Source organism: Malus sylvestris, chromosome 16 (assembly GCF_916048215.2).
Source record: "Malus sylvestris chromosome 16, drMalSylv7.2, whole genome shotgun sequence".
NCBI classification, from domain to species: Eukaryota; Viridiplantae; Streptophyta; class Magnoliopsida; order Rosales; family Rosaceae; genus Malus; species Malus sylvestris.
In genome coordinates this window covers 5759448-5772556 of record NC_062275.1, presented here as the reverse complement: position 1 = coordinate 5772556, position 13109 = coordinate 5759448, and the positions used below count along the sequence as shown (strand labels likewise).

The following is a 13109-nucleotide window of genomic DNA, read 5'->3' as shown; positions in this document are numbered from 1 at the left end:
AAAGCCCAAATGACATAAGCTATGCGGCTCGCCTAGCACTGCGCCCCAGCGCCACAATCCGCGACCCCAGCCGCACAAACTGCCCTTAACTCAAGCCAAGCCAAGCCAAGTTGTCCAAGCAGTGGTCCCTGCCACGACATCTCATCGGCCTATGCCGAGCCAACTCCTGGCCCTTGCCAGCCGACGTGCCGCACCACCCCGACGATTGCCTCGCAATAGCACTATCCGAGAAGAAGGCAAGAAAAATTAATTTTTTCTTACATCGGTGCGGCACGGAGAAGACGAAGAAATCAACGAAAGACGGTCCTTTGCACGGGCAAGATGTAGAAGATTGCTAGAGGAGGGGAAACAAATATCCTCTAACTTTCTCTCTCTTGTGGGGTAGACTAAATTGCTCTCCAAAGTTGATTTAATAACCCACTTAAGGTGGACTTAAATAGGCTTTGAGAGAAGTTTATTTTCCCTTCCTAGAAGGATCTAATTTCCAATTAAAGAAAGAATCTACATCAAAATAGGAAGCAGTCCTAAGTTTCCTAAAGCAAGAAGATCTCTACACCTGCTGCCCTTTTCTGTGAGCAGCCCAACAGGTGTGGGGGCATTTGTGGAGCCAAAAATATTCACAAGGCGACACGTGGATTTTTGGACAAAAAGGACAAAAATACCCTTGCAGTACAACGAGGTTCCTACGCGCAAGCAGCGGGCAACCCTCTTTCAACCAAGACAGAAGTGCCCAAAATAGGTAACAATTCAAAGTCCATCTCATCAAATCCTTTCTACAAGGTAATTCCCAAACACATTCCTTTTAAAATTATGTTAATTGGCTAATTGATGGGTTTATTGCCTAATTAACCCATTAATTGTCAATTAAACCATCCATTATATCCAAATAACCACAAAATACATCCAATTCAACCCTAAAAACACTACATGGCCGGCCATCCCCTTAGCTTTCTACCTTCCCTATCTTTTCCCACTTTATTACCCAAATAAAGCAAATCATTCAATTTGATAACCCCCCATTTATTTCTATCATATTTTATTAGCCAATAAAATGGCTAATTAAACCACAAATTCACCAAAAAATGGACAAAGTGGCCGGCCACTTCCTTTGAAAAGTGGACCAACCTAGTCCTATAAATAGGGACCCATTTTCACCAAACACTCATTCCAAACGTCTTGCAAAAAATCCCAAATACTCTAAACACTATTTCTCTCTAAAATTCTAACTTTGGCATCGGAGGTTCTTCAGCCAAAGCCCCCCCATTCATCGTGGGCGTGTGAGGCTTTTGGCCTTAACCTAAGGTGCTAGTTGTTTTGTAGGTGCAAAATCGTCCAAGATCGAGGAGGAGAAAATTTGCATCCACAGGTTCTGACTTTGCCATGGATTCTTAGATCGATAAGAGACTTCTGGTTCTCTCTCTCAGCGTTCTTGGGTCAAGATTGAAGTTCTTATCAAGTTCTTGATTTCTGGTTTTCACAATGCACATAATCTGTTTGATTAAATGTTTCAGTAAGAAAATGCTACACTTTTTTTGTTCATCTTTCTTGTGAGTCTTTTATGGGATATTAGTGTGATATTTGGGATATTTGGATTCAAGATTGGCCATTGCTTCAAGATCAGTGTTTGTGATATTTGGGATATTTGGCTTGGTGCTGTGACTGCACCTGCTTCACTTACTATTGTAATCTCTTGCTGCTGAAATTGTATGTTGAGTAGATTCTGATGCATTTGCTATTCTTGATCTTGTCTTATATGCTGGTGTTAAAGCATACCAGAACTCAAACGAAGGGAATCAATTGCATGTGCCATATTAACCCAACTCTGTAATGATAAGGCATTCTTGTTCGCTTGTTAGGGACCCCTGAGAACTAACTGTGGATGCTGCTGAAGCATAGATTGTGTTAACTGATGAATGGTAGATTGTTCAGGAGCTAATTGTGTAGTATTTTCCTTATTACAGTCTACAATGTCGAGTTTAACTAGCTCAGTTGTTAGCATGTATCTATTGTAAGTCCGGTTATATGATGAAGTTTGAAGAAGTTGTTAACGGTAAATCCCACGAAGGGTAATTCTACATAGATATTGATTTTTTTGTTGTTGAAATTGTGAAGGCCGATGTCATTGTTAAGAGTAATTTTTTGGTAAAATTCACAAAGGGCGATCTCATGGTACTACAGTTAAGGCCGATGCCACACTATTGTTTGTTAATTTTCTGTTTTAAAGGCCAAAGCCAATGTTAAATGATGTTGTTGACGGTAAATCCCACGAATGGTAATCCCGCAAGAAATTGTGATAACCAGCATGTGGGTGTGTTACAACTTTATAAGAGGATGTTCTTTGATTGAAGCTTCTGCGAAAGGCAGAGGAATATTAGACTTTTGGATGTATGCAGCTTAGTTCATGAAAAGATCGAAAAAATTGAGGTATAAGATTACTTATTCAAGTTTTAGAGGTTCAATCACCAGGCTTAAAGAATTGGATCATGGGAAATAAGGGCGGTGTTTCTGTTTGTGATGATACTGTGAAATTGGTTGATTGCATTTCTGATTGTAAGAATGTCTCTGTTGAGAAGAAAGTTTTTGAATTTAGCGAAAATGATTCTGGGTTTGCGAATGATGAGGAAAAGAATGTCGAAATGGAAGATAGGTTCTTCAAGGGTGTAGGGTATAAGAGGGCGAGACTGGATGAGGAGTCTGTTCCAAGTTATATGCTACTGAATCTGAAGTTTTTGTTGATTCCCTGAAGAAAAGAGAGCATAAGTGCAGGCTTTGCAACAAGGTTTTCGGCACGTATCAGGCACTTGGAAGCCACCAAAGAGTTCAAAAATCAACCAGCACCACTTATGTGGTAAATGTTGAGGATTATGAAGATAAAATTCCAATTAACAAGTTTTCGGAGATGAAGTACAGTTGCAAGCTTGCCAAGCCTAAATGCAATGATAATCCAGTAGGAGAAGAGAAGACAGAAAAAGTTATTGAGGATGTTCGCAACAGGCCAAGCGTTGGGTGGCCACAAGAAAGTTCATTTCGGCAAAGATACCGAGACAGGTGCAGAAGAGTCCAGAGTGCTGAAGCATCAGTTTATCCAACATCAGCGGTGCATTTGATCTTAGCCGTCCAATCGAAAATGGTGATGTTGATTTTAAGTCTTAGTGGCCTGGAAATGAACATAAGCATGAGCTGTCGATGGATCTGATGCCCAACTAAAAAGTGATTCCATCAAAAAATAGCTTTTGAAGTTTCAAGTGATTGCAAGATTGCAAATTGTTCAACTCTGTGTTCTGTTTTTTAGTTTCATAGTAATGATTGCAGATGTTCTTTCAATCTCAAACTGGGTTTCCTTAGTTGAGATTTAGGAGAGTATTAAGGGTACAAATCAGCAATACAGTTAGAAATATAGTTAGCAAGTTTGTTAGTATTTGGTTAGAGTTGTTAGGCTTACTAGTATAAAAACAAAGTGTGTAATATTCATTCTTTTAGTTAATACAAGTCATATTTCTCTCTCTAAATTCTCTCTCTAAGATCTTTGTGTTTATCATTTTCTTCATCTTTCTTCTTGATTTTCTCTTCAATTCCCAAACATTTCAATGTAGTTAGCAAAATCGACGGTGTAAGTACTAATAACATATTCATATGAAATGTATGTGTGCGTGTGTGTGTAACAAATTGACGGTGTAAGTACTAATAACATATTCATAATGAATCCTCCATGATTTAGTTTATTTGGATGACTTAACAATCTCTTATTCGAACAATTTTTTTTAAAATGATATTCAAATGAAGATTAAGAATACAAATAATTCAGATTATATCATTTATACAATAAAAATGCACTATTTACAAATTGTAAGATATGTTCATTCCCCTATAAAGGCAACGCAAATATTATCCATACAAGATTATGTAGTTAAATTATAGAAGTAGCTTGTTATTAGTGATTTGACAGGTTTTGTATTATTAGATGTTATGATGACGGCAAACGATGTGAGACCCAAAGTCCCACGCAATAACCCAGAGTAGAAGTACCCATAAAAACAACACGACCACAGCGCAACATGTTGACTGACGATTGATCCAAATCTCCCCGTCCTCCAATTAGGATAACAACATGCCTCCTTTAGGCCATTTCTTAAAAAGGTGTCAAATACTTATTTAGGATTAAAGACATCATCTTGTTCTCTTTTTATGTCATATTTGAGTCATTTGATCATTATTTTCTAGTTGTCCCTTATACAGCAAACAAATATAGAGTCAAATGCCTTTAATTTCTTTGACCCAAAAAAAAAAAAGTTTTTAATTTAATTTTTTAATGCATGAGTCACATTGACACCAATAGAATGCAAACTAAAATCAATTTTAATTATTTTTTATTTAATGTAACTATGAGGCCAATATATTAATAAACTAAATATTTGACATGTCCATTGAAAATAAATAAGATTTAACATCTATATATAATTGGTCACATCAACAATCAATTAAAACTTTGACATTTGTTGTTTGCCTCTTGGTAGGCCTTTCTTGTAAACTCTTGGCATCTATGCCCTAGAATGCAATTCCTAGTTCTCTAAAAAAAAAAAAAAAAAGAATAGAAATGCTCTTATATTTTAAGACAAAAAACTTACACCAAAGAAAAGAGATAGACACAAAAAATAATATCTCGTGGTACTTTAATTTTCCTCTTGTCACAATGATATGCCATTTTTATTTCTATTTCAGTTTCTCACGTAATTAATGAAGATCACATTACTTTATTTCTGTTCTTTATTAAAAAAATAAAAAATTAAACACAGAATTTCGGATGAATAATTGCACGTATGAAATCCTTTACAACAACTTTATCAACTTTGAGGTTTACTTTTGTTTTATTATTTTTCGCCAATAAATGTGATCCAAGCCTCCAATGAGGTTGGTCGGCTCTCACTAGGGAATTGATTATTGGGTCCAATGACGAAACTCCATCTGTCTTTTGTAAATTTATCTTTAACAAAAATGTTATTCTTATCATATATTTGTGTGACCTACGATATATATTTCCTTTTCTTCTCATAAGTACATTTGTACGTGCAAAAAACCTAAAATTATCAAGAAAAGAGATCCTCTCCGGATCCCTTTCACCAAAGTCATCGTATCAAGTGATCCAGACCTTTAAAATTTCATCTAACGGCCCACTTGTTGTGATCCCTTAAAAGCTATAATAATTTTTTACCATTGAGGAATAAAATTTTAAAAGCCTGGATCACTTGATCCGGTAACCTTGGTGGATCTCTTTCCAAATCGTCGGTTCACAAAACAATAATGCACATCATAATCGTCGTGCGAAAATCCTAAAATCATCGGGTCACAAAACAATTATGCACATCATGATCATCATAACGGCAAGCAAACTGTAGGGAAACACGAACACTGAATACATTACTGGCATATAAAAGTAAAAGATCAAAACCTTAAATATTATAAGGTGCACAAGCTGCTTACAAATTAGGGTTCAGATAAAACCAGCTTTGTGCATTAGCATCCATACAACTTCGACTCATCTTATTTATTCGGCCATTAAATATTAAGGGAAAACTCCAATGATCTCCAAAGCCAGCTTCATTAAGCTTGTAATTAATTAATTAGCCAGAACATAGGCATCAAGCTCCTGGAAGTTCTTGACAGCAAAATCCTTGATGATGCTTGGTTCGGGAACCTGTTCGTGTGCTTTCTCAAACACCGACGACCATTTCACCAAGCTCCCGTCTCCCTTGGGAGTCACGGTTAGGACGCACTTGAAGCTCTTGTAGTACTTGAGCAGATCTCCGTCGATCACCTTATAAGCAACCGCCTTTCCGACTTCATCCACTGCATCGATCGTCTCCTTTGATACTTTCACAAGTGCAGAATCTACGTGCAAGGAAATGCGTTATTTATAAGAAAATGTTCTTTTGTCAAACTGTAAATTTGTCTGAGACTGTCAGACGTGAATTTGTAAATTTAAGTATAACATAAGTCTAGTAAGAACATTCTGCATGAACGTACCGTCAGCATATGTAATAAGGCGAACGGATCCGACAGCTTTGCCATCGCCTTCGAGGACATCGATGCTTTTGTAGTCCTGAGGGAATGCCTTGGGGAAGACAGTGGTGGAGTCCCTAAGGGCTTCCCAAAACTTTTGTGCAGGAGACTTCACCTCAACTTCAACCTCAAGCTTTCCATCAAATGTAGCCATTGTTATGTAAAATGTGGTAGCTTGAGCTAGAACAAGAGTGTACTATATAGAATCAGAGGAAATTGACTAATCGCTTAGAGAATTGGTTGAGATTTCTGAGAATTAGGCATGCATATATATACTAGTTTGAGTGCTCCGGAGGTCTTAAATTCAGTAGGAATTAGCTCAACTGCCACTTTATTAACTCCATAACAAACGCAACCAAAATTGATACCATTCACACGCATCATGCACGACATGGGAGAACGCCGCACAATTAGTATAGAGTAAAGCTATAGAGACTAACTTTGTAGACAAAATTTGTAAATTAAATTATGTGTAACCAATATAAATGAGCACGTTTATAAATGTTTAAGTAATAATTCAATCATCAACTTCCATGTCATTTAGTTTACAAAATTTTGTCAACATATGTAGTCTCCCCAGCATTATCCATTACTTTAACTGGTGTTTTTGTTCTAGAATTATGGCCAAATTAAATAATTAATAATTTTTAAAATTAAACTTAAAACTAATAAATTATTAAGAGGCTATTTTTAGCCCATGCGGTTGGAGATGATGTATAAATATGGCCTACATTGTCACTAAGATATAATTTCTTATAAGATTATAATTCTAGACGGGGCTATCTTTAGCTCTTTCGGTTAAAAATGACTTTAAAAAATAAAAAGTTGTAAAACCTAGCTACAAAATTGATCTTTGCCAATTTTTTATACTATATGATAAGATGTTAAAGGAATATTTGATCGATAAAACAATAATATTTAATTGATATGTGTCAATGTTTATACGATGGATCATTAATATTCGATCGGTTAATATTTATTATTTAATAAATACACTATAAATATTTGATATATTTTGATCCGTTCAACAGTTAAATTTATAACTCAATCATTTCCTACAAATTTTCAAAATTATTTACTCGTTGTACAGATGATATTAATAGAGAAGGGCGACTCACCTAAGTTAGAGGCGAGTTTGCTGGACAGCGCACAATCGCACAACCATTATGGTGACTGTGTTCAAATGAATCATAGAGAATGTTGTGCGTGCTTTAATTGAGAGTAGGTGAAATGATTATGCGTGAGGACACATGAAAGTTAATATTAATTGCTTTGTGTTTATCATTTTTCAATTGAATAATTTGATCTTTCTAGCATTTTTAAATTAAATTTGTAAATCAAATGATATGATTGTTGATGATTGAATTGTTACTAAGCGTTGATTAACGTGTTTATTTTCTATTGATGACACATTATTTTGTTTGCAAATTTTATTTAAAATTTTTTTCTCCCTAACATTACCCTTTTCAAAATATTAAATATTAATTTTAAACTTAAGCTACTTTTGATGTGTCAAATATACGTTACGCATTATTTACTCATTGACTCCGACCTCATTTTCACACAACTAGAAGAAGAAGAAAAAAGTATAAATGCTTGAGTAACCAAAAATAGGAATACTAAACTTTTTGGGTCCCATTTGGGTGTTGAATGTGACAAAAATTGCATTAATTCTGAGCATCTCATAATCTCATTACATTGTCCATTTCAAATTTTCAAAATAATAGAAAATAGTAACAAATCAAACAATAAAAAAATGATGAGACAAACATATGAAAGCACCCTCTCAACTGCAAACCCTTTTTTTTGTTTGTTTGTTTGTTTTTTTTTTTGGTTGAGAAAATTGTAAAAATGTAACAAAAAAGGTGTTGCAGTAGCTTCAATTTCCTTGTCAAACACCTTCCTCATCATCCAATGTTAGGCAAACAGAAAGCAATACCAACTTCTCCTTTCTCTTTTTTTTTTCTTTTTCTTTGAGTACTTGTTTGTGTAGACACAAGAGAAAAAATATAATTAAGAACGAGATATCCGAGATACAATAGAAGTGACCGCAATTAAAGATAAGATGAATGAAAATCGGTTAAGGTGGTATAACATGTGAACTGAAGACATATAGATGCTCCAATTAAAAATGCGATTATGAGGCAAAGGTTGAAGGCAAAACAGGTAGATGAAGACCTATGAAGACTTGGAAATAAATACTAAGAACTGACACGGTACTTGGAGGTGGAGCTAAAGGAAAATTTAGCACAAAACTGAGCGCAGTGACCGCATTGTAGGTACACCTGACCTCACTTAGTGGGATACAATTTGTTGTTTTTTTACTTGTTTATGCAGTGAGAGCTACCGTTTAGGGTTATTGGCGGATGATTTGTTGAGTACTCTCCTCTCCTAATCCAACTTCAGTTGCTCTATACGTACACTCTCGACCCAATTTTCATAATATAATTTTTCTTTTATTCTTCTGTATTTTTCAAACTAGGAAAATTTCGACTTCGTTTTCTACCCTCCCATGCATTTCAATCCTCAATGCTGAGAACAAAACTGGATCAAACTTAAGAACCATTATGCCTTTTGGTCTGGTTTCGGCCTGGAGCAAGTGCCGGCGATCGAAGTCCCATTACCTTACAGACCCTTGTACGTTATTTCTTCTTATTGTTCTTCTCTTTCCCTGCAGCTTTGTTTGCAAAGTGTTTGCTGCCAACTTTTCGTTATGATTTACGTGTGATCACCTTTCAGGGATTTATAAACCGGTGGAGTACTGGCAGCTCGAGGATCAAACCCCCCAACCCACCAAAAGACACCACCATGGTTCAGCAATTTTCACACTCAAAGAAATGGAAGAGGCATCATGTTCCTTCAGTGAGGAAAATTTGCTCGGAAAAGGAGGGTTTGGGCGTGTATACCGGGGAAATTTGCGGTCGGGAGAGGTATATTTCTTTAGTAATTAGTTTCTGGAATTTTGAAGAACTCAGATTTCCATGCACACACTAATATGCACTCTGTTTTGGAATGTAAAGGTTGTAGCGATAAAAAAAATGGAGCTGCCACCTTTTAAAGCAGCCGAGGGAGAACGAGAATTTCGGGTAGAAGTAGATATCTTGAGCAGACTTGAACACCCAAATTTGGTTTCTTTGATCGGCTATTGTGCTGACGGGAAGCAACGATTTCTGGTGTATGAATATATGCAGAAAGGGAACCTACAAGATCACTTAAACGGTTGGATTTTCAACTAGGAATGCCTATATATGCTCAATTAACATGTGAATAATTAATCAGTTTGCTAATGTTCGGAACAATCTTTAATCGTATGACAGCGATTGGGGAAGCGAAAATGGATTGGCCTCGACGGCTCAAGATGGCACTTGGAGCAGCAAGGGGACTAGCATATCTGCATTCTAGTTCTGCTGTAGGGATTCCCATTGTTCACAGAGATTTCAAATCCACCAATATTCTTTTAAGCGACAACTTTGAAGCAAAGGTAAAAACAAGTTTACTTGATTTGAAATTTTGCGTCAGGTTGCTTTTGAACTTTGAACAGAACATATGCAGCTGAAATTTAATCACGATTTCATGTAGATATCGGATTTTGGACTTGCCACGATGATGCCGGAGGGCCAGGAAATACAAGCGACTGCTAGAGTGCTCGGAACATTCGGCTATTTTGATCCCGAGTATACATCGGTATGCATCTTTGAACACTCCATATGGAGCCGCATTTAATTTTTTTTTTCTCAAACAAATATAATCTATTAATCTTCATGCATTCTGCAACTTCTCTGTGTTCAGTACTGTAAAAATAGGCGAACAGAGACAACATAGATTGACACAAAGACGGATTTTCTCCAGAAATTTCATAAGCTCCACGTTTATATGCTTGTGATGCATGCTGCTTCCTGTAATTTTCACTTTTATGCATTTAACTCACAAATGAATGCTCGTAAGATATTTTTGATCATATTATTCATAGAAAAAAAAACAATGCTACACTTATACAATAAGAGGTGTATTTGGAAACAGACCGGAAAACTCACTTTACAAAGTGATGTTTATGCATTTGGAGTGGTTCTTCTTGAACTTCTGACTGGGCGTCAAGCCGTTGACATTACCTTGGGACCAAATGATCAAAACCTTGTGCTACAGGTAGGAAATCTTTTCTCACTCCTAATCCTACTCTGGTTAAGTACATTAGGTCGTTAAACATGACCAAAGTTCATATGTTACAGGTAAGACACATATTGAATGATCGGAAGAAACTACGCAAGGTGATAGATTCTGAGATGGGTCGAAGTTCATACACCATGGAATCTATAGCTATGTTTGCAAACCTGGCATCACGGTGTGTGCGTCCTGAGAGCAGTGAGAGACCTTCCATGGCAGAATGCGTAAAAGAGCTCCAGCTGATAATCTATACAAATGCGAAAAGCTTGGGAGTGGCCGTGGCTCCCAATAGACGCACGTTCTAATTGCAGGGTGAAGATTATGTACAACAAAATTGAAATCCTTTACTTCTTCTAATAAAAGAATTGATGAATCTTCAAAGCTTGGTGACCTATGATCTTAAAAACAAGACCCACGAAGAGAATTTGATAAGGATTGAGAAATAGAGAATGCAATTGACTACATATATTAGACTGGAAATTCATCACGAAAATGATCAAACTGAAGTTGGTTTTCTTGTACAAGACCAAGGGAGTCTACGACGTAAATTAATAATGAATGAAATCAAAGATAAGAGGGGATCATTTTCTTGTATCACTATATTTTGGAAACTTTACAACCTTTGCGATTGTAAATTATATACTGTTAAACTCAGAGTATATGTAATTTGTACTTTATATATGTTTTCCGTATGAGTTTACAGAGTCACAAGGCAGAGAGAAGCATATTACAATTTCATGCATCTCTATCGTTTCTTAATCTATTTACTCAAATTCTTCAAGGAAAAAAAAAGCACATTACTGAAGCAACAGACGCCAAAGCTAGAAAAGAAAATGGAGGGAGGGAGGGAGGGAGGGATTATTTGGAGCAAATTCTAGAACTTTTATTGCACTCGAAGCTCCCGAAATATATTCCTTGTATTAAACTTCAGGATTACGTATATACAATTTCTAACTCACATGTACCAAAACTAGAGTGGATATGGTCATTGAACTATATGTTTGCATTAAGGTTAGGAGTCTAGGACTACATATGACATACAAGAAATAGACATGCCTGATGAGATTACCTGCAGCAGGCCAGGACTCTACCATACACATTATAAAATGCAAGCAATCGGCACATAGGATCAAGCATTCTACAAAGACGTCAACCGAGCTGGATAATCTTCACAACCTCAAGGCCTCTAATCATCTATCCTGGACAAAAGTGGATTTAAGGAACAAGGCAACAGTATGAGATTTATCTGCATGATGATTTATCGGTACAATCTACAAAACAAGATTGTGGCAGTAACTGCATGTGTACCTCAGAGACACATATTATGATGTTCACATATATACATTCATGGTGTTGATTCCTCTTCAGAACATGACGTATCTGATTCCGAAAAGCTGTTTAAGACTGGAATTTTCTTGCACATTAAGTGCTTGCGCCTCTGCAACAGCAACATAACCAAAATGTTATCCGTCTTTACAATGTCGTATCCTGCTTTTTTATACATGTTGAATGGAGCTGTGTCAATCATCCTGCAATGCAAGTACACCTCTCTTGAGGAACTCATCTGCGAGATTAGTTCCTCGCTTGCCTTCAAAAGATGCCAGCCAATGCCCCTCCTGAAATTCACAAAACCATATCTTAAATCCAGCCCCATTCGCAACACCGTAAAGAAAAGGCTGTTTGTTTTTTTTAACTAGTGTTGTGTGATGAGTAGTCCTGTGATCAGTCAGTTCAAAAAACAATACAATTACAAAAACTCAATGGATTCAATCTGCGAATTACGACAAAAATGCAATGCAATACAATTGTGACAAGAACATAAGGACCCCAAATTTTCCAATTGGAAGTTATAACAAGCCCAAGAAACAAACAAATGATAAAGTAAAAGCTTCAATTGGGGAAGAACAACGAACCTCCGAAGCGACTTTTTCACGGCCATGTTACTTATATAAGGCGAATTCTTAGGAGGAGTTGGTGTGGGAGGAGAAGCATTGGCCCCCTTTTTGTTAAAGCAAACTTCCACAGTCCCCGCCAAAAGCTCAACTTCATCTTCTACTTCTTCCAGTTGTTCTTCTTCTGCTTTTCCCTCTTCTTTTTTTCTTCTGTAAAACCCGATGAGCGTGGCAGTGTTTGGAACCAGCTCCATTCTCTCAAACAAGTACTGCTTGACCAAGTATGCCAGCACAGACACATACGCAGAAGGCAAAAGCATCGACTCCGCAAACGACTCGGCGAGCAACCCAACGGTGATGTCCAACTCTTCAGGCCTCATCACCCGAACCCACATCGACCCAGATTCCAATTCCTGGTAATACCTGAAACCCTCGAGGAGTTTGAGCTGCTCGAGCTCTTCATTGCTCAGAAACTTACATGTTCGAAGTGGGTATTCAAGGAATGACGCAGCTGTTGAAGTAGTAGCAGCGGAATCAGTATTAGTGGAATCAGTAGCGGTGGTGGTAGTGGGAGAATGAGATGGGGAGGAGGAAGACTTGAAGGAGAAACGGTCTGAATTGGGGAAAAAAGAAAGTGGGTATTTGGGGGGAAGACTAAGAGATGAGGAGGTTGACGGAGGGAAGCGAAGAGTTTGGCGGGGACTGAAGTGGTAGAGATGGCAGTGGTGGTGGTGGTGCTGCTGCTGCGGATCTAAAGAGAACGAGAGTGAAACAGTTGCGGCCATAGAACTCACAGTGGAGGATGGAAGCAAAACAGTGGATGATTACTTCTGGTACACACTTTGTGTGGAGTTCAAATCACACTTGAATTGACATACATCCCAAGAAAAGAGGATCCTCGCCGGATTTTTTGTGATCCCGAGAATCTTTTAATTATATTTTATAGTATATTATGCGCTTGATTTTCGTTAAGTGCAAAATTAGTAAGCCAATTGAAGT

General features: G+C 37.1%; 3 protein-coding genes across 7 annotated transcripts; 1 reads left to right on the top strand and 2 right to left on the bottom strand.

The window, feature by feature from the left end:
- Positions 1-5396: 5396 nt before the first annotated feature.
- Positions 5397-6314, bottom strand: LOC126608713 (MLP-like protein 423). Its single transcript, XM_050276704.1, has 2 exons — positions 6022-6314; positions 5397-5886 (listed from the first exon to the last, which is right to left on the bottom strand). The coding sequence occupies exons 1-2, from the start codon at positions 6209-6211 to the stop codon at positions 5615-5617; spliced, it is 462 nt and encodes a 153-aa protein (XP_050132661.1). The 5' UTR covers positions 6212-6314; the 3' UTR covers positions 5397-5614.
- Positions 6315-8466: 2152 nt separating this feature from the next.
- LOC126606344 (probable serine/threonine-protein kinase PBL28) lies at positions 8467-10929 on the top strand. Of its 2 annotated transcripts, XM_050273714.1 has the most exons (7): positions 8470-8694; positions 8797-8987; positions 9078-9276; positions 9375-9538; positions 9637-9741; positions 10078-10200; positions 10284-10929. In XM_050273714.1, exons 1-7 carry the CDS (start codon positions 8625-8627, stop codon positions 10521-10523), a joined length of 1092 nt encoding a protein of 363 aa, XP_050129671.1. In that variant the 5' UTR covers positions 8470-8624; the 3' UTR covers positions 10524-10929. The 2 variants fall into 2 exon arrangements, with proteins under 2 accessions (XP_050129672.1, XP_050129671.1); XM_050273715.1 differs by lacking the exons at positions 10078-10200; positions 10284-10929 and adding an exon at positions 9847-9903 and having other exon boundaries at positions 8467-8694.
- LOC126606345 (uncharacterized) lies at positions 10472-13065 on the bottom strand. 4 transcript variants are annotated; one of them, XR_007617187.1, is made up of 4 exons: positions 12132-13064; positions 11527-11834; positions 11288-11417; positions 10472-10616 (listed from the first exon to the last, which is right to left on the bottom strand). XR_007617187.1 is itself a non-coding variant. In XM_050273717.1 (3 exons), exons 1-2 carry the CDS (start codon positions 12893-12895, stop codon positions 11564-11566), a joined length of 1035 nt encoding a protein of 344 aa, XP_050129674.1. In that variant the 5' UTR covers positions 12896-13065; the 3' UTR covers positions 11118-11412; positions 11527-11563. The 4 variants fall into 4 exon arrangements, 2 of the variants coding, with proteins under 2 accessions (XP_050129674.1, XP_050129673.1); XR_007617188.1 differs by having other exon boundaries at positions 10524-10609; XM_050273717.1 differs by lacking the exon at positions 10472-10616 and having other exon boundaries at positions 11118-11412; positions 12132-13065.
- Positions 13066-13109: the final 44 nt, after the last annotated feature.

Excerpts from the sequence above, each read along its gene's own strand:
- LOC126608713 (XM_050276704.1), bottom strand. The coding sequence starts at position 6,211 with ATGGCTACATTTGATGGAAAGCTTGAGGTTGAAGTTGAGGTGAAGTCT. Across the intron at positions 5,887-6,021 it reads CCTTATTACATATGCTGACG|ATTCTGCACTTGTGAAAGTA; the intron begins GTACGTTCATGC and ends CCTTGCACGTAG.
- LOC126606344 (XM_050273714.1), top strand. The coding sequence starts at position 8,625 with ATGCCTTTTGGTCTGGTTTCGGCCTGGAGCAAGTGCCGGCGATCGAAG. Across the intron at positions 8,695-8,796 it reads CCATTACCTTACAGACCCTT|GGATTTATAAACCGGTGGAG; the intron begins GTACGTTATTTC and ends ATCACCTTTCAG. Across the intron at positions 8,988-9,077 it reads GAAATTTGCGGTCGGGAGAG|GTTGTAGCGATAAAAAAAAT; the intron begins GTATATTTCTTT and ends TGGAATGTAAAG.
- LOC126606345 (XM_050273717.1), bottom strand. The coding sequence starts at position 12,895 with ATGGCCGCAACTGTTTCACTCTCGTTCTCTTTAGATCCGCAGCAGCAG. Across the intron at positions 11,835-12,131 it reads GTGAAAAAGTCGCTTCGGAG|GAGGGGCATTGGCTGGCATC; the intron begins GTTCGTTGTTCT and ends TGTGAATTTCAG.